The following is a 21,222-nucleotide window of genomic DNA, read 5'->3' as shown; positions in this document are numbered from 1 at the left end:
TTACAGCAGGGTTCAAAACAAAGCAATGCAACTTGGAATAAGATACATACGTTAACACAGGACAGTCACCGATGCCTACACATCAACTGCAGATGCTGTGCCCAGGCAAAGCTTTAAAACTCTGCAATGTCTTCTCTGGAGGCCATACAATCTACAGACAATGGTGACAAGGGGTTTCAGGTTCAATTTAACTTACAACATTCAGCCCTGCATGCAGAGTTCCTTTTTGTTTGTCACTATACACACAAATCTTTAAACTTACCTCCTCTGAACATGTAGAAGATGCCCTTCCTATCTAGGAGTATCACCCTGCTCGCCAATTGCTATAGGAATTTCTTAGGCCATGTAATTTTTGGTAACAGCTTTAAACACAACCAAGGATCACATAACTTGATGGTATGTTTTGCATCACTGCATTTATGGTTATTAATACATTTATTTTCAATGGATGAAGCTGAACTACTGGGGTTTGGGGACATCTCATTTTAAAATCTATGTGATAGACTGTTACACAATAGTACTTTTTAACAATGCCTTTTCAGGGCTTCACTTGGTTGTATGGAACAGCAACAAATCAAGAGTGTCAAACCTCTTCCATTCCACTGATATCACTGCTGCATTTAGTAAACATATGACAGGAAACAATCTGTGTCCCAAATTGCTGTGGCATTTCCAAAGGAGACAAATTTATCCTGTGTGACTTTCAATGGAGTCAATGTAGTTGCACCAGGAACGAGGGTGGCCCACAGTTTTCTTGCTGGTCACATACCTCCTCGCATTGTGAAGGACACTCAGGAACAAAGATAAAAATAACCTAATACAAATCAGGGAAACAGTCACATGTCAGGGAAGGAGGACACAACAATTGTGATCCATGACTCACTCTAGGGCACCAGGTGTAGGGGACCCCTTACATGGAAACAGACAGTGTCAGCCCCATGATCTCTACCTGCAGATTCGCACTGCACATAAGATAAGCCTTTCACATTCACTAACAAACTGAATCGAATGCATAGCTGCATAGCAATGCAGCCAACAGGTTCTTCTATGCAAGACTTGGTCTTGTCACACATGAGTAATACAACTTTAAAGAAAGGTCAAATATAGTTTGCCCGTTCACTGCACTTTCAAGAAGTGATGCATGTATAATACTTCCTAACAGTGACCTAAAACACAGAGGACTAAACAAGGGAGAAGAGCTACTATTTGTGGCAATGATCAGCCTTTATTTCGGTGTAATTATTTTTCAGACTGTCCATTTTGACCTTGGTAGCCACTCGTATGCAGCTGTATCACTGAATCTGTTTCTCTTTATGCATACTTTAGGTGGGTGACAGCGCCATGGAGGATTAACAAGGAAGGTATGTGTTTATTAGTTAAAGCCATGTGCTTGTAAAGACAAACTTTTTGTAATACAGACACAAAATTTACTTCCTTTGCTTATGAGAAAACAAAGCCCACAGACAGGCTTAGTAGGTAAAACAACAGGCAGACAATTCAAAACACCTACATGAGCTTTTAAATCAAGAAAACCACGTTACTCTATTTTGACCTTTCCTCATCTCTTCCCTACACCCCTTTCTAGCTGTAAAAGATATAAACTTTAACTTACGCTACCTTTCTTTTTTTAAGATCCTTTTGTATTGCCTGTCTGGTCATGTACGTCCAAACAGATCATGCCGGCTCAGCTCAACTAAGCCTTCTGACTTACTGCCTGCTCCCTCAGCAACATCTCTCACCCATTCTAAAGGGAAGAGTATTTTTTTTCCCCCTCCCAGAGAGATCTCACTATTTCTCCTCACTTGCCTTGGTCTTGCATCTGCGATGCCCAACCGGCTAATACTGCTTTTTCTGGAAGCACTTCAGAGACCCAGGTCCTTCCCCCTTGAAACATCCAAGTGAAACATGCAGCAATGCAGGTGCCAGCACATGTGCAGTTAGATCTAATGCAGCACACAGAAATGGACTTATTGTGCATATAAGCTGGCAAAAACTTATGCTGTTCCAATCCTTATAAGGGCCCCAAGAAGCCAGGAACAAGACAGATATGTTTCTGTTGCGGGTCACACACAGCCGAAAGACCACAGGTTGCATACACCCTGCATTAAAAAAAATGATGTAACAAGTTGTGTTGAAGTCATTCGCAGGAAATATTGTTCTCTGTGCAGTGTCTGTCACACAAGCTGGTTACACAAACTTTTCTGTACTAGTGTAAATGCATTAGTGGTTCACCTAACATGCCTTGTCTCGAAGAAGATAAACAGCCTAACGCAGCCTGCCTGTCATGGGCTGGGAGAACAAATGTACTTTCAGCCAAGTCACCTGAGAATTCCTGTGCATGTTTTGCTTTTACTGCACTTGGGGCAGACAGTGACAAGCAAAAAGCTAAGCAGAATACTTGGCAAGCACTTTAACTGCTTAAATAGACAAAACCAGGCACAGCACAAAGTCAAACAAAGCTGAAAAATTATAGTCACTACAAAAGAAAGTTCTTGGTGTATGTCTTATTCGCAATAAAGTTAAGATCAACTATAGCTCAAAACATCGTAACAAAATCTGAAGTTCAGTTTTAGGAGATGACATCACATGGAATCATCTAAAGTTACTAAAATATCCATGTGTAATCTGGTTTCCTTGGAAAGCCTCTTTTTAAATACAACCCTGGCACTGGCAGCACATATATTGTGCTCATACAGTACTATTTGACCCTACAGGCATGGAAGAACAGAAAGAGTCTGAAAGACACTTCTGTTTTACTTTAAGGTTCTTCCATTTTAGCCACATCTAAAGACAAATTCGTGGACCACACAGTATCTGATTCAGTCACAGTTACCATGTTATTTGGGCAGCAGATACCTGACAAGGAAAAGCTTTCTGGGAAAGAGATGATCACAATATAAATTCATAAAACATTCAGGCGCAAGTGCAGCTTTAAGGAGTGAAGTTTGAGAGATGCATGTCTCAACATCATCTCGAAAACCAAGTTTTCATATTGTGGCAGCTCCTACAGATTCCACCTCACTATAAGCTAAGCATGCATATATCCAAGCCAGCCTCTTGTCACGGAAAGTTCATACAGGAGGGTTTTACACTGCAACTACTCTTTGAGAATTTTAAGATAACTGACACCCCGTGCACCCTCTGCATTTAAGATATACTTGAAATAAAACAATTCAGAGACAAAGTTATATACACGTTTTATTTTGCTCCTCATGGCAGTGCTCTGCCTTTGCACCTACATTTAGTAACACATTGTCCTAGATGTGTATTACAAAAAAAACACATTAGTCCTTACTCTGTTTTGTCTGTTGAGAAATGTATTACTAAAAATTCCCTATAAAAGTGATGCATTAGCTTTTAATTACACACCATAAAGAACTTTTATTTGGAATGGAAATGCTTCAACAAGATTTCTTGCCCCCACACCTTCCAAAATAAGGTACTGGTAAATCAGATTATCTGACCAGGTCAATAACAGCCAGCAGTAATATCCAGATCTCCTTGCTGAAAGGTCTGTGACTCTAATCATTTCATCAGGCTTTCACCTGTCTTGAACAAATGAAGTGGAGGTGGGAGGGAAATCAGCCATGGCCTTTTTACAAACTGTAAAGGATAAAACGATTAGGACCTATATCAATGATGTGGATAAAACCCACATATGCACAACTTCCATTTTACAATTCCCCAGCACTGTAAAAAAGCAGGTGTTCCATAGCCTTCAGGAGAAGAAGCACTATACAGCACAGACGTAAACTTGAAAAAATAAAATTGTAAAGGCAACCTGTTAATTTCAAGCTTTTTAGAACTTCAAAACAATCTCTATTTGTACTGATCAAAACACTTCTGTATTTCTAACTCTTCACTTTCCTGCTTTCCCAGCTCCACAAAGGCTGTCTGAAACAAAAAGAGAAGATAATAGGCACTTTGCACTGTTCCTGACAACTTTTCTTCTTTCCTGCCCTCTTAAAACCTTTGATTTGTGCCCTCTGCTTTCTTGTTGCCATGGAGAAGGTCCAATACATGGCCCGCTCTGCTCTGAGGAGAGCCTCAACTATTGAGGTGAACCCACAAGCACGCCAAAGGCTCCAAGAGCTCTTTGTGAATTTCTGCCTGATTTTAATTTGCCTCTTGCTGATCTGTATCATTGTGATGCTCCTCTGAAGTTCCAGCACTTCTCTGCACTGTCCTCTAGGAGAGTCACCCCCAGAGGGAAGACACCTACGCTGCAACTCCCAATGCAAGGATCCTCTTGTGAGAGGGGCTAGCACTTGGACTAGAGCTGTATGCCAACTATCGCACTGTCTCTTACTACCTGCTACATGTATTAAAAACACACTACTCCTGTACAGTACGGTGTTTAGAGCCTGTTGTTACAAAGCTGTGCATGACCTTATGTCTCAGTCAAGAGATGACTTTTCCGAATGGGGTAAAGTACCTGCTCTTCATGGAGTTGGTAAGTTCCTCAATGTTTTAGCTACATCCCACAAATGGCAACTTCACTTCTGTGGCGGGCAGAGTGTCTTCAGGTTTTTCTAAAAGTCCTTAAGCCCTTGGTGGGGTTCCAAATTTGACCTTTGTCTGCCCAAAAAACATTTACGGGCATACAGCCCTCAATGCATCCTAGGGAAGTTTCTGCTCTGCTTACTCCAAGATGCTGTATCTCTGCATTATCAACTGAAGGCATTCAAATCGGTTTAGTGTTTTTTTTAAGGAAATATGAAAATAAGCCAAAAATCTCTTCTAACCCTGACAGAAAATCCCATTTCATATGCTTTCCTCCTTATTTAAGGGATCTTTTCGATATATAGTCTCGTGTGTGTGTATATATACACACAACCCACACACCTGGATTTGAGAAAGGAGGAAAAAATAAATAAAAAGGCATCTTCATTTACTGTATTTTTCACTCAATACATCCTTACAGAACTAAGTAACATCTGAAAAGTTTTTTCACTGTATTTTGCAGAAAAAAAATGAGACTTCCACACTGGTATCAAAGATTCAATTTTCTATAGTCATTTAACTGACATGACAGTTGGCATAACCCAGAAATAATTCTCAGAGTTTTTTATATTTGGCTCAGACACCTTTATTATGGCCTGATGTAACTTACAATTTCCTTAACTTGACGCTACAGAGAACTTGGTATTTGCCAATGTCACACAAGGTAGCTTATATCTGATACGGTAATGAGGAAGGTCTAGGTCACCCTTACTGCTGTGTTGAAGTGTATTGTACAAGTAACACCACCACCTACACCTACAAATGCTTGTTTGGGAAAAAAGGCAAGTATTTCCCTAAAATAAATCATACATATAAATTATAAACAGTTAGGCACAGGACACAAAGCATTGCAGAAGTACATTTTCAACATATAAACCACAGTCTGTACCCATAAAAGATGAAGTTTCTACTCCAACAGTTTTCAGTAACAAGACTGGGCAGTAGACTTCTAACCCTCCTACATGTTGCTGGCACTGAGCTAAATTCCTAGAAACTTTATACAGTTTCCTATTTTCAAGAAAGTTCAAGGTAGACAAAGGTCAAAGAGAAATCCAATTTTTAAACAGGCATCTTTCTATACCATTCTGTGTAAGCAACCCTAGTGATGAATACAGAAGTTAGAACAAGTTTATCTTAATCTTGCATTCTGACTTTAAGACTTAGTATCCTATGAGTGGAGGTTGATGCTGAACACCTAAGCAGGAAGGGAAGAAATGTTTGGAAAAAAACTCTGTATTTGATGGAATGCAAGTAAGGCCAGTGGTAATGCACTTCCTCTTTGGCAAACAGGATGTTGAGAGACCAGACTTCTGAAATAAGGCTAATCACTAGAGGAAATTAGTTAGCTACTCTAAGAGGATTAGGGCAAGTGCTGATGAGATTGGCAACACACATCCCCACTTGCAAATTAGTATATGACTATTGCTGATTCAAACTGTCAAAATAATCTTAATTTCCCTTTCATTCATTCTGACCACTTTCACAAATGCATGAGATTTTAGTAAGCACAATTTTCTATTAATTCTTCTTCTTAAGAAAAGCCACAAACAGTGCACTTCAGGGTGGGAAGGGAATGGAAAAATATAAAGCTACTTTCTTCTGTTTTTTACATCTGTGTTTTTGTGATGGATAGGATTTCCAGTTTTAGTTTGCTGTGGAGGTGTTCCAAGAAACTCTACTGGAAATAGACAATAGTTTTATAGTACTGAAAGTTTCCTGAAGAAAAAACGTGTTAGAGTAAAATATCAGTACATACATTCTGAGGACACAGTGGGGTTATTTGTTTCATAAACCAGTAATATATAAAAATCAAAGTAAAACATTACTAGGAAAATAAAACTCCCATTCCTCTGTCATAAAAAACCCACCAGTTTCCTCATAGGCAGCTGAAAAGCCATTATTTATTAGAAAAACAAAACAAGACATAAACCAACAACAACTAAGAACAAAACCAAAGTATAAATAAACTGGAAGCCCTACTATTCTACTGCAGTGCAAATAAATTGCATGTACTGCATAGTTCATTTGTGGTTTAGGATTATGATGATCATAAAATCTGCTACCATCCTCATTACCATCCTCTGTATCTCTTCAACTGAAGCCAGAGATTACAAATATAAAACCTTTTGTATATAGTACAGTCTTCTTTGTATACTTATATGGGTGTTAAAACTAACATCTACTGTATTTTTATTTATTAAAATGACTGCTTGAAAATATGTTAATGTGTAAAATAAGATGCTTAAATACAATTCCATTTAGAAGCATTCTATCATCTACTTATTAAAGTTATGTGAAAAAGAGCAAATCATCACCCAGCTTTCTAATTCTTGATACTTCTATTTATTCTGTTTTGGTTTTCAGCAGTAATCTTGCCTATTTTGCCATATCCAGATCACATAATTCATAGTAACAAGTGCACATGAGAGCCTAATGAATTTAATGGAAGTGTAATGGAAATGTTCACTACTTTTATGAGCTGTAATAAAAATTCCAAACACAGCATGTAGTTTGGATTAAGTTTTCAATTCTCTGTTCCACTCTACCCAAGGCTAAATTTATCTTACATACTGATAGTAAATAAAGATAGCCAAAGAGGCAACAATCTGGTATTACTCTTCCTCAAAAAAAAAAACCCCACAAAAGACAAACTTCAGTGGCAATTTTACTCTGGAAAAGAGCTAAATCAGGAACAAAATTATGCTGGTTATAAAGATGCGTCTCCTCAGCCATTCTTCAGCAAAGACTGCTACATCTACCCATTTTTCTCTAAGTGAAGACATGACCCATTTCAGCATTGAAATTTTGCTCTAATCAACACTAGCCAGAGTGAGGCACTTTAGAGGGCAGCAGGTATTTGCAGTTATTGATTTTTCTGCACCAATTTACCAACAACTGCCCTTCCGAGCAGCAGAACTGAACCACTCAGTGGAAAGACAAGTGTAAAATAGGCTTAAACAAAATTATTCACAAAATATGCACAAAATATTTGCCAACACCCTTGGCATAAAGATCTTCTATGCAAGTTTTGGTACAACTGCACACAGAGCAATAATCACGTCAGACACATGCACTCATGCCAAAATGTACTTTACCTATATCCTTTCCACCAAAATTAGAGGAGAGTAACAAAAGCAGTCATTTAGGAAGTATTCTTGTTCATATCCAGGTGCATACTGCTATACTATAGATTATAGGCCAGATGCCCGTATTTGTATGGCTATTAATAAACAGCATCTGTCAGAATACAATTAGAAAATATTTGTGAAGTCCTACAAGATCCATAGGTATCTTTTATTTAACCACAAATGTAGTTTTTCCTTTTAATTTTGGCTTAGATGTTAAAAACAAGGGGGTAGAGAAGAGAATCTCTTTTGGTTGTGGAAGGGTATAGGCAAAGCCTCTTGCTCATTGCAAGGACTAAAACCAGAGCAATTTATAATTAAGGATTCCTTCAATCCTGCTGCTCATCTCAGCAAGAACCCTGGTAATATAAATTATTTAAAACAGACCCCAGATTTACTGTAATATCCAACAGTTGGTTCAGTCAAACAGATTGCTTTATAAGCCCATTGTATTGTAAGATAAAAGAATACAAAAAGTGCAATTTTTTTTTTTTAATAAAACATAAAACTATAAAACACTGCCCTCTTGTGGCATTTCCTAAAACCTCAGCTGGTTATTAAAAGGACATTCTGGCAACATTTCACTGTTAGGGCTGAGTGATCCTATTTGTTGCTTTCATTTTTATTTATTTTTTCTATAAATAAAACACTATTGCTAAGTTATTAATACTATCTTAAAATAAGCTATTGCGTATGTGCTATTAAAAGCACGAAGGATGCATCCTCTGCCAGCCCAATCTAGATTCTTAATAAGGCATTTGCAAAGCTGCAATTAATCCTACACAGCACACTGCTGGCAAAACATTACCCACTGCACTGCACGATGCCAAACCCTAGAAGGGTAGGAAATACTCCAGGACTTTTTGCACAGATTAGAAAGTTGAGCGGTTTTTGCACCTACAGAGATCTTTTAGAAGCGAATATTCAACAGTCCATTGCTGAAACAAGTAAGTGTTGAGAACAGCCATTCTTTTTGAAAAATCACATGGGCCTGCAAAGATGAAAGCTATCATTAACTTTATTTTTCTTTTATTTTTAAGGCATTTGGAAAATTAGACTTGAAGGAGCATCCACATTCCTTTGTTGGGGGGGGGAGGTGGAAACAGTTATTGTAAAACATTTCTTTCTTAAGTGGTGGAAATGAAAACCAGGCAAACAGCCGAGGACACAATGAAATTAAGTGTGATTCTATACTGCTTACTACTGCAGGAACAACCCAAATCTACCATCAAGAGTCTGCAGCAAGCACAAGAGGGCAGACTGATGCACATCATGGATCTTGCTAACAACAGAGGTGTCAACCTGCTGCTCAATTTTCTGCTTATTGTCTTGGTTCTGGTGCTCGCATTTATCCTTGTGAAGATGATGTGAACCTCTGAGAGGTTATGCTTCAAGTCTTGCTTTGCAATGATAATGTAGACACTTCAAACTATCTGAATATAAATATGCAAAGCCTGCAGAAACTGAAATCCATGACAAAGTATCCACATGCCTATTTTATCAGAAAGCAATCCTAAAAGTGTCCACAATTGTCTACCTGCCACTGAGTAAAGAAAGCCTTGCTGGGTCCCTGAAGAAATCCAAGTATGTGTCAGCAGTTACTGTAGTTTTCACACTGCTACAACTGACTTGCATTTAAAGACCTACAAAAGATATGCAGCCTTCAAAGAACATCATTTCTGCAAAAAAGGGACAGCAGAAATCAATTTTTTTAAATGGAGTTTCTGTAGAACATTATGGGAAATGACACAGAAACAGCAGGAAGACAGAGCTTAACACCTCCACTGGGTTGACAGCATGCATCAAATTATCTGTGGAGAGCAAAAGCACAGATGCTGTAGATGGAAACAAGGATATCCATGAAAAACAGCTTGTAGCAACCGAGATGGGGACAAGTTTAAATATGAAAACATAATTATTATACCTCTTTTGACCACCTACAGTTCACAGCAACACCTTAAGAGCCAGAAGACATTAGTGTTATCCAACAGTATCAAAAGAAGAAGCTGTCAAAACAACTGAAAAGTAAACTACCATCAGGGTTATCATAACTCTCCCTAGGAGCCCTTAACACTGACCCGCACTCAAGCGATAGGTGCATCTGCATGAACCCAGGAAGTGTCCTACAGCCTCAATAAGCCGCATTTACCACTTAAGCACAGGTCAAGTGGGCAGTGTGGGAACCCTCAAGACATATTTGACACACCACTCGTTACTTGCCAGTGCAATCATCCAGGCCATAGCTTGTCCTCACTTTCAGCATGCAACATAAGCTTCTTACACAACCTTCTTCTATCGCCCTTCACAGGATGTAGTTTCCCCACAGGTCCTTGGAAGGACAGTGACCAAGAAGAGCTCATTTCTGCTGGAATTATTTGCCCAGAAGGCAGGCAGCTCTATACACTTGATACACACTGGGAAAGAAGGTGGCCAGAAGTACATTTTATGTATCACACTGGGGCCAAACAAGCACCTCTCTTTCCCAAGGACAACATGGGAACAAATTATACCAATGCATATGTACTGTACAGTGAATTTAATGTCATACATACACACATTAACGGTCTTCTGTACACATGCAAATGAGGCCAACGTTGCTCGTGGGGCGGGGAAGCCCCAGCTTCCAGCTTTTGATTGCCAAGAGCACATCCCCAATTCAGAACATCCACTGTTGATCCAGCACTTCTCAGAAGTGCCAAGTATATTACAGAGCTGATCGACTCCTGTTCATCCTCGGGATTTCCAGATTACTGGATATTGTGGGTGGTTCAGTGATCTGGAAGAGACTCATCTACGTTGGAGCTACAAGACTTTTCCTATGAAATGATAGTATGCCTAGCAAAACACAGCTTATACCAATCCTACCCTTAACAGGCATCCACATTTCACTCTATGCACAATTATCTAGGCCAGCATGGATAGTTAAAAGCTTTTCTCCTATCTGCTCTATGTGCAATAAACATTTAAAACAGCTTCTGCAAATTACATATCTGTAACTTTTTAATGTTGACATAGCAATATCAGTTCCTGTCTGTTTGCATTTAAAGCAGAAAACTCTGCATAGCTACATCACTGCAAGCACTTTATTAAATACTCTGATAATCTTGAAATATTCTATTTTTTAAAAAAAAATATATATACAAGGGATATACGCCCTAACAGTTACGGAGTTATCTATCACTTAGGAAGATTTCCGCTGATGCTTGACATAGATGGCTCGAAGCATACCAAAACCACACAAACTGATATGAAGCCCACTCTTGTCTAAAGAATAAAAAATATTTTCCCAACAAAATGGCTATTCACTGATACTCCACTCAGGAGTGTACAGGACTCTACAAAGCTTACTTGTCTGTATGCATAGTCAAAGGTTCTCCTATCTTATGGAAAACACTGTGACAGTTTAATAGCTAAAATGAGATAAATGAGGTAGCCCTGACAAAAAACAAGTCATACATTCCTTTTTACTACTACTGTCATTAACAATCATGTATTCCCAGATCCAAAATTACATACAAAGGAAGCGTATAAGAAACCCTGCTGTTAGCACACAGAAAGAAAAATATACAACCCCAGCAGCCTCCTGTCAACTAGGAATGAAGCCAACAAATGCTGAAATACATCACTCAAACTGAAATATGCATTTTCTTACGATGAAATATAAAACTGGCAAAGTTATCAGCTAATCAGTGCCAAGTCTCTTTCTGCAATCAAGCATGGTCCAAGTTCGGTTTCCCATCATCTGCTGGCACTTACTCCAGACTGAGCCCATATACACAAAGTAATGAACAGAGTCACAGTTGTTGGACTGCCAACTTCACAGCAAACGGAACAGAACAAAAGAGCTTAATTGTGGCTCACAGTGAAGGAGTTCACTAAGCAAAGGTGATAACTGCTCATGTTAAAAAGTTTTATCTTGATGAAAAGTATGGTTTATCAACATGTGACATTAACTAAAAATTATTGTCAACATTTTCCCTAACTGCCAGGATCTGAAAAGAAAAACTAGCTTTCGGCTGATATTGGAATAAACTTTTCTGTGGCAACAATATTATTTGAAGAATATTTTACCTTTTTCTTTCGATTAAAATGTCACAACTTTCATTCAGCAGTGTTTAGGTATGCATGCAGTTTACTTCTGTTTTGAAATGAAGATTGTTGTAGTATCTCTGTATCTCTCACTGCATTAAAATTTCCAGTTACTTTTATATACATGGTGTTTATATATATACACACACACATTAACAAGGCAGCATTTTCCTCATGAAAGAAAAAACAGTAAGCCAGATACCTTAAAGGAAAAAGATGCACTTAGGCAATTTCACAGAACCATAGAATAGTTAGGGTTGGAAAGGACCTTAAGATCATCTAGTTCCAACCCCCCTGCCATGGGGAGGGACACCTCACACTAAACCATGTCATCCAAGGCTCTGTCCAACCTGGCCTTGAACACTGCCAAGGATGGAGCATTCACAACCTCCCTGGGCAACCCATTCCAGTGCCTCACCACCCTCTCAGTAAAGAATTTCTTCTTTATATCCAATATAAACTGCCCCTGTTTAAGTTTTAACCCGTTACCCCTTGTCCTGTCATTACACTTGCACTTGGCATGGTTAAACTTCATAAGGTTGGCATCAGCCCACCTCACAAGCGTGTCAAGGTCCCTCTGGATGGCATCCCTTCCCCCCAGCGTATCAACTGAACCACACAGCTTGGTGTCATCGGCAAACTTGCTGAGGGCGCACTCAATCCCACTGTCCATGTCACCGACAAAGATGTTGAACAAGACCGGTCCCAACACCCATCCCTGAGGGACACCACTCGTTACCGGTCTCCAGCCGGACATCGAGCCATTGACCACAGCTCTTTGTGTGCGGCCAGCCAGCCAGTTCTTTATCCACCGAGTGGTCCACCCATCAAATTGATGTGTCTCCAATTTAGAGACAAGGATGTCGTGTGGGACAGTGTTGAACACTTTGCACAAGTCCAGGTAGATGACATCAACTGCTCTGCCCCTGTCCATCAGTTCTGTAGCCCCATCATAGAAGGCCACCAAATTGGTCAGGCAGGATTTCCCCTTAGTGAAGCCATGCTGGCTGTCACCAACCACCTTATTGTTTTTCATGTGCCTTAGCATTTCTTCCAGGAGAATCTGCTCCAAGAGTTTGCCAGGCACAGAGGTGAGACTGACTGGTCTGTAGTTCCCTGGGTCTTCCATTTTCCCGTTCTTGAAAATGGGGGTTATATTTCCCTTCTTCCAGTCGTTGGGAACTTCACCTGACTGCCATGATTTCTCAAATATGATGGCCAGTGGCTTAGCAACTTCATTCGCCAGCTCCTTCAGGACCTGCGGATGGATGTCGTCAGGTCCCATGGACTTGTGTACATTCAGGTTCTTAAGATGGTCTCGAACCAGATCCTCTCCTACAGTGGGCCTAGGGTCTTCATTCTCACAGTCCCTGCCTCCACCTTCCAAGACTTGGGTGGTGTGGTCAGAGCCTTTGCCAGTGAAGACCGAGGCAAAGAAGTCAGTAAGAACCTCAGCCTTCTCCAAATCCTGAGTAGCCAGTTCTCCTGATGTCTTCCGGAGGGGGCCTACGTTGTCCCTAGTCTGTCTTTTTCTCGCTACGTACCTATAGAATCCTTTCCTGTTATCCTTAACATCCCTAGCCAAGTTCAATTCTAACTGGGCCTTAGCCTTCCTCACCTGGTCCCTAGCTTCCTGGACAACATCCCTGTATTCTTCCCAGGCCACCTGTCCCTGCTTCCACCTTCTATAAGCCTCTTTTTTCCTTTGAATTTTCCTCAGCAGCTCCTTATCCATCCAAGGAGGTCTCCTGGCCCTCCTGCTGTACTTCCTTCTAGTTGGGATGCAACACTCCTGAGCTTGGAGCAGGTGATCCTTGAATAACAACCAAGAGTCTTGGGCCCCCCTGCCCTTTAGGGCTATATCCCATGGAACCTTACTAAGCAGGTTCCTGAAGAGGCCAAAGTCTGCTCTCTTGAAGTCCAGGGCAGTGAGCTTGCTAAACGCTCTTCTCACTGTCCTGAGGATCTCAAATTCTACCATCTCATGATTGCTGCAACCAAGGCTGCCCTGGAGCGTCACATTTCCAACCAGCCCTTCCCTGTTGGTGAGCACAAGGTCAAGCATGGCACCTTTACTTTTCGGCTCCTCTATTACTTGCAGAAGGAAGTTGTCTTCCACATAATCGAGGAACCTCCTGGATTGCTTGTGCCGGGCCGTACCTTCACTCCAACAGGTGTCAGGGTGGTTGAAGTCTCCCATGAGAACAAGGGCCTGTGAGCATGAGGCTGTTCCTATCTGCCTATAGAGCACTTCATCCACAGATTCCTCTTGATCAGGCGGTCTGTAACAGACCCCCACAGTAATGTCCCCCATCGCTGTTCTCCCTTTAACCCTGACCCACAAACTCTCTGTTGACTGCTCACCTGTCCCCAGACACAGTTCCATACTCTCCAGCCTATCCCTAACATAAATAGCAACTCCCCCTCCCCATCTGCCAGGCCTGTCTTTCTAAAGAGCCTGTAACCTTCCATTCCAACACTCCAGTCGTAGGAGCCATCCCACCATGTTTCTGTGATGCCTACTATATCATACTCCCGCAGTCGTGCACACATCTCTAATTCCTCTTGTTTGTTCCCCATGCTACGGGCATTTGTATAGAGGCATCTGAGCCGAGCTCCAAATGAAGCCGGCTCATTGGCTGGAGCGGCTGGAATATCTCTGCATCGCTCTGAGCATTTATTGTAGGTGCTGGCAACTGACTGGGTGTGTTGGGATGAAACAATGCCCCCCTCCCCCAACACATCTAGTTTAAAGAAACCTTGACCAGCCTGGCAAGCCTCCTACCAAAACCACTCTTCCTCTTGTCAGATCAGCTCCACCAGCCCCCAGTAGACCTGGCTACTAACTTGGGTCCCGTATTCAAAACACCCAAACCCCTGACTATGGCACCACCCTTTTAACCATTTATTAACTTGGCCAATCCTCCTAGCTTTTTTAAGGTCCTCCCCTGTATCCTGGAGAATTGATGAAAAGACAATCTGAGCTCCAGAGCCCCTAACCACCTCTCCCAGGGCTCTGTAGCCCTTCTTTATGTTCTCCAGGCTACTTCTATCAACATCGCTAGCACCCACACAGATCACCAGAAGTGGGTAGATAGTTTCCATCTATTTGCTCTGCTAAATTCTGACACAAGTTAGCACACCATGAAAAAATCATACAGATGCCCCATACAATGGAAAGAGTGATGCCTACAACATTGTACAGAGCTAGTGAGTAGATCTGTGACCTTCCTTCTTACTGCATTATCTCCCACAATTTTAAAAGCATGCTTTTATTTTAAACCCAACTTCTGGACTAGCACAGAGTATTTACCTAGATGCATTCAGATAATGAGCTAGATAAAAGGGTCTGGCCTTGAGAAATGCCTTTATATGAAAATGCACAGTCTTTTTATCTAGATTTGTACGGCCTCCCAGTTCAGTAAACGGGAACCGCTGTTGTGTGTTATCTGAGGGTTAAAAAGTAAATAAGGTATTACAATGGTCATGCCTATTGAAAGATCAGCAGTACACTGAGAATAAATAATTAAGTGTATGGTAAAATATAAATTGTGCATGGAAATCATTTTACTGTCAAAATCTGTTCCTAGGAAATACAAAGGAGAAGGTTTATCTTCAAAAAGCATATATTAAATAGTACACATTAGCTAGATAGAACAATTTTCATGTACAACTCCATGATGTTACACAATAACCATAGGCCAGATCCCCTTTCGAAATCTATTTCCAAAGGTACAAGCATCACGCCCATAGCTGAATGATGCACCTTCTCTGAAGAGGTGTTCCACTTGCTAAGGCCACCTGGAGCCTCCTCCACACCCCTTGTGTCCTTAATTACTGTCACACTCCCTGTGGGCCCCCCTCACATTCAAGTGTGAAGTCAGGGTAAGCAGAGCAAAGGCCACAGCTTCAAGGACTTCCCCTGTTCTCCAGGACTGACCAGACAGCCAATAGCTTTCTAAACCAGGGCTAGATGGATCCTGTAACATATATAATCACTACCGATACAGATATAAAAATAACAGGAGCAAGAAAAAAAAAAGAAGAAGCGTTCAGGCAAAACTTCATGCTTTAGTCTTACAAACCTGCAAAGCACTTTTTTATGAATTCAGCCAAAAAGATAACTAATGCTTGCGCTCCCTCTGTTGGCTCTGCCTTTAAAACACAGCTCAGTATTAATGCCTGCATGCACAAAAGTTTTTAAATAACCACAATAACATATACAGGGCTTCATCCATTTCAAACATGAAACTTTGCCTTCATACAAAAAGGAGACGCTGTATTTAATCACAATCAACAGTGAAAAAGTTCTTGCCAGACATCAAAAGCTGTGAGTTGTTGTGACTTAACCAAAAATAAGTTCCTAGAACACCCATCCCAAACAAAAGGTACATAAGAGATGATGAGGAGACATTTACCTAAATGAAGGAAGTAAGTCACTTCCTAAACCCTCCTGTGCTCCTTGACACCACTGGTAGCTGTGAGTTGCCAAGAGCCCATCTGGCAGTGCCCCTGACCCAGCCTCAGTAGTGAGCCAGTTTCTGTCACATTGACTCTGAAAGGACCCCATCAGCCTCTGCCTCTACATGGGGATTTTTTCAACGCTGACTCTTCAAAAAGCTTAGAGAAAGATGAGGGGGTTTTGTAGTGGTAAGGGTAATGGAATGGGTGGCTCCCTAGAACAATGTCAGGTCTTTAGAGAGATTTTTAAGGCTTACTGTCAGTTTGGCCATATTAGTTAGCTTTTTTTTTTTATTATTATTATTATTAAGAAAAAAATATGGATCACCATTAAGAGCTAAATAAGATCTGAAGAACCTCTACACTTGTCCATCTTGCCTTCAATATACAGTGAAAGAAATAACAAAATTTAAGTAAAGCTCTTAGTAAATTACTTCATATATCTTCAGGCTGGAGAAAAGTAATTTACACACAGAGCTAGATTATCTCTGCTCACATAATATCCTAGCTATTGTAATCTGCTTGGGAAGTTTTTGGCAAGCCAAGTTTACCTACACAGGTACACCTCAACATTTAGATTTGAAATACTGCCTTCCTTCTTAAGCTATCTTTTGCTGTTAAGGCAAGAGCTGGAAACAAAGACTGCGAATTGTCATATTAGAAAGGGTCCTCTGTCTCAAAACCACATGCTTGATGTTTTCTATATGAAAATACTTCAAATATGACACACAATACTTACATATTTTATTTTAGAAAATCACATTAATTGACTACCATTAGTTGATTCTAATTAGTTAAAAACATGCAGTAATATCAAATGGAATTAAATATCACTATGCCTAGCACTTAATCTGAATATTCACCCTTGCGGCACACAGGAGACCCTATTATTTTGCTGACTGAAACATGCAGCATCTTTGTAAAGCTACTCAGATCAAAAAACCATTCACATTCCCCCCCACTTCCCTACAACACTGCGACCAAAGACTCTCTTAAGAACTACTGAAAATGTTATTTGATGGACCTCTTATTGTGTCCAGCTTCACAAAAAGAGATGCTAGTCTCATGCAGATACGGAACAACAAACAGAGTAAACCATAGGTGGATGTCAAAAAATCCCTGCTGATATTCAGGTAATATTGAGAAATAGCAGCAGCATTCCTAATCAAAGTTTAAAACGTTATCACCTGGTTTAAAGGACCTGTCCCCTTTCCTATTTTATTAAAACCTGCCTGATGTTATTCCTTCGGAATGCCACATGGTGGCAGCGAACACCAAGCTTTAGCCTTACCTGCACAGGCTGTTCACCACCTGTTCTAAAATCTTCAAGCTGCTGCCCGTGCCATGCAGCTACGCCGTAGGGCTCCTCCGCAGTCCTGCACTCCAGGGGATTTGCACGTAACTGCTCTTTCAGCCACATCTGAGTCCTCACTGCTGGCTGTATGGGAGCTCTACTCACAGCCTGTTGTCCTAGAGTTGCATATCTCTGTCCAAAAGCTTCACTGCTGGCTGCTGTAGGTTTGCTTTCAGGTAAGGCACTGTAGGTCAAGTCTAAGGCATGTCTCCTACTTGAGGAATCTGAAAAATCATCTTTGCTGCATGTTTCAAATTTGTATTTGCAGTCCAGTAGAGAAGATCGTTTTTTCCCTGTTTCTTTGTCCTCGATTTTCAGCAACTCCATGCTATCATGCAAACAACTTGGCCCATTTGTCCTTAATTGTGGTGACACAGCTTTGTCTGTACTAGCCCTGGAGTCCACTGAATGACTACTACCATCTTGGCTGAAAGTATTTGGTGAGCTGAGTTTAGACAAGGAAGACCATCTTCTCACAGGTTTTGCATCTTTCATGTCAAGAGAATTGTCCAAGGCACCCTGATTTCTGCCTCCTCCTGACCGTACAAAGCTTGTACTCCATTTTGAACCATCAGACTTGAAAGCTTCCCTGTGTTTGGAAAATGAAGATCTGGCATTAGACGGCATCACATGGGCAGTAGGAATAGAAACCAGTGATCGGCTGGGCTTAAATGAGGATGTACCACTTGAAGTTGAATGATCTGCAAAGAAAGATTTATCACATAAGTACAACACAGAACTCATATTAATATCAGTGCCCAGAGGGCAAAACATCAAATTCAAGGTGAAATGCAGAAATAGAAGCTAACAGGTTTCTTGACAAAATAAGATCTTATAAATCATTCAAGATTATGAGAACGGAAAACATTAAGTGGGAGATTTCCAAATTTATTTTGCTCAGACACCATCATTACAAAAAGAAAACTGTAGTAAGCAGTGGCAGCAGCAGCTCCCCACATAATATTAGGTAGCTTGTATATCACAAATGGTAGAGCTATCACAATTCACGAGTCCCAGGACCGATTCCTCTTACGTCACCCCTCTTCTCATTTTCTAAAGGCAAAAAAAAATTCACTAAATGCACTTTAAAATGGCAGTGCTGGAAACAAGCCAGTTTAATGATGGCCTCTTGGACATAACTCTTCATCTCTTTTGAATCTCACTGATGCAAAATATACTTCCTGTACTGGTTTTGGCAGGAACAGAGTTAATTTCCTTCACTGGAACTGGTATGGGGCTATGCTTTGGATTTGTGCTGGAAACAGTGTTGATAACATAGGGATGTTCTAGTTACTGATGAGCAGTACTCACACAGGTGAAGCCCTTTTCTGTCTGTCACCCCACCCCACCAGCGAGGAGGCTGGGTGTGCACAAGGATTTGGGAGGAAACACAGCTAGGACAGATGACTCCAACTGACCAAAGGGATATTCCATACCATATGGCATCATGCTCAGCATATAAAGCTGGGGGAAGGTTGGTGGAGAGGACACTGCTTGGGGACTGGCTGGGCATTAGTCAGCTGGTGGTGAGCAACTGTAATAATTTGCATAATTCATCTTTCTTGGGTTTCATTTCTCTTTGCTTTTGTCCTTTCCTCTACACCCAATTGTTCAACTGTTCTTATCTCAACCCACTAGTTTTCCCGCTTATAATTCCAACTTTCTCCTCCATCCCACTTGGGGGGAGGCAGGAGTGACTGAGCGGCCATGTGGTGTCACTTAGTTGTCAGCTGGGCTTAAAGCACAACACTTCCCCCAGGTGATTTACTGAAAAACAAGACTGAAAAATTTAATGTTCCATTTAGGTTGTGTATTATTTGCAGACCAAATACAACAGCACTCAGAAACCATATGCAGCATGATTTATGAAATGCATCCCAAGCCCAAATATCAGGAAGAGAGAAATCTGTGAGGTGATATGCAGGAGGGGATGGAAAAGCAAAGATGAGAGAGGTGAAAGAGAGGTTACTAAGGACTGGCTGCGAGCTCTCATATACCCAGTGACATATGCTGAGCATCACGGGCTATGGACAACCAGAAATAAACACCTAATCCTCTCATTAGAGGATCAGCTCTCACTGAGTCACATGGCTGCACCTCAGCAAGCTCATATTGCTCATTAAGTTCATGGCAGATAGACAGTATGAAATTGCTTTGATTAAAAAATTCAGGTAGGAAAAAGAAGAGAGCTTCCAATGGTGCAGCCACTTTTGAAAATGGCAGCAGTTCTCTTTCTACATATCGAAATAAAGATCCTTAACCTCAACTTAGGTATTTCTCCCTATTTGAGACCAGACTTTCTCACTCCTTGCACTTGCAAGACAACAGAATATAAGAAAAAAAAATGCATTATAGTCCACAAGAAAGTTACGGAGTTCCTTGACTGATACCTGTCTATTACACACTGGTCTTCCAGCTCCAAAGGAGCCAGGGTTCCTAAGAAGGTAGAAATTTTTGCAGAAGCCTTCCTGCCTCATATTGAGTCCCTGCTCCACTATTTACACTGCCATTTCAAAGCACAAGCTCACACCACATTGTCTCTTGCCCCTACCTAGCCACCTACTTTCATAGTACCTACAGCACACAGCTGTCTCTAAGACTTCACCAAACTGTCAGAGCTGGTTGAAAGAGACCAACACAATTTAAGAGGTATTCACAGAGTGCTGATGATGGCCATAAAATACAAACATGATGCTCACATCAGAGAAAAAGAAATGGAGAGTAGAATACTACCAGCTTTTTGCCTGATGGGTTATGTTGCTAATAACTGTGAGGCACCATTTTTTATATGTGGTCTCGAAACTAGAATTGAAACCAATAATAATTATAAATATATGATCCCCTTCACCATTTTTTATTAGAGTACAGAGTTATTCATATGATAACTGTTAGACTTATATTTTTCCTGATTCTACTCTAAATTTAAGCCCTGAGTTAAACTTCTTTTCCTCACTTCTGATTCCAAATTCTTCAAGCAGACTTAAACTTGGAATGCCACGTACATCCAACTACAACTGATGGAAGCAATTTTGGCTTCAAGTCTTCCTAATTAGTCTTCCTATTAACGCTCACTGAAACATACGAGAAAATTCACACTTCTTCTCAGAGCATATTGCTTCAGTCTGCCTTGACTGCAGTCTCAGCTGGAAAAAGAGCCAGTCTGCACTCTGAAACATCTCACAGCATAAAAAGCATAAAATTTCAAAATTTCATTGACAATAGGAAAGAATACAGAAAGTACCCTGGAATTTGAAAGACACTACTTCTGTAGTCACAGAAATAATCTGACCAAAGAATACTATAACCAAGCAGCAGATTTTCCCTTCCATGTAGCCATGGGTAAACAAATGCCTAGTTCAGAATTAAAAGCGCTCTCTTCTCAGCATCACATAGTCATTGAGCTAGTGTTTATTTGAGGATTACAAACATTCTTAAACATAGCTTGTGTGAATCCAGAATCTTTAAATGCTTAAGACTGCTCTGATCAACAAAAACTTAAAAGAATTGTAGAATGGTTAGAGTTGGAAAGGATAACCTTAAAGCTCATCTAGTTCCAACCCCCCTGCCATGGGCAGGCAGTTTCAGCCTCTACTAGACCAGGTTGCTCCAAGCCCCATCAAATCTGGCCTTGAACACCATCAGGGATCAGGCATCCACAACTTCTCTGGGCAACCTGTGCCAGTGTCTCAC

General features: G+C 40.7%; 2 protein-coding genes across 2 annotated transcripts in view; one reads left to right on the top strand and one right to left on the bottom strand.

Annotated features, from left to right (window-relative positions):
* CEP85L (centrosomal protein 85L) overlaps positions 1–21,222 on the bottom strand; it is a 114,259-nt gene that overhangs the window by 52,551 nt on the left and 40,486 nt on the right. The window contains exon 3 of the mRNA XM_080614542.1: positions 17,470–18,233. Coding sequence (XP_080470668.1) covers positions 17,470–18,233 — 764 coding nt within the window. The remainder of the gene's footprint in view (positions 1–17,469; positions 18,234–21,222) is intronic.
* Positions 4,003–4,161, top strand: PLN (phospholamban; the record flags this gene model as incomplete). The annotated part of the gene is made up of 1 exon (XM_080614543.1): positions 4,003–4,161. The coding sequence occupies one exon, from the start codon at positions 4,003–4,005 to the stop codon at positions 4,159–4,161; it is 159 nt and encodes a 52-aa protein (XP_080470669.1).

This window comes from Psittacula echo (genome assembly GCF_963264785.1).
Source record: "Psittacula echo genome assembly, chromosome: 4".
Lineage (NCBI taxonomy): Eukaryota > Metazoa > Chordata > Aves > Psittaciformes > Psittacidae > Psittacula > Psittacula echo.
This window is presented reverse-complemented; position numbering and strand designations above follow the sequence as displayed.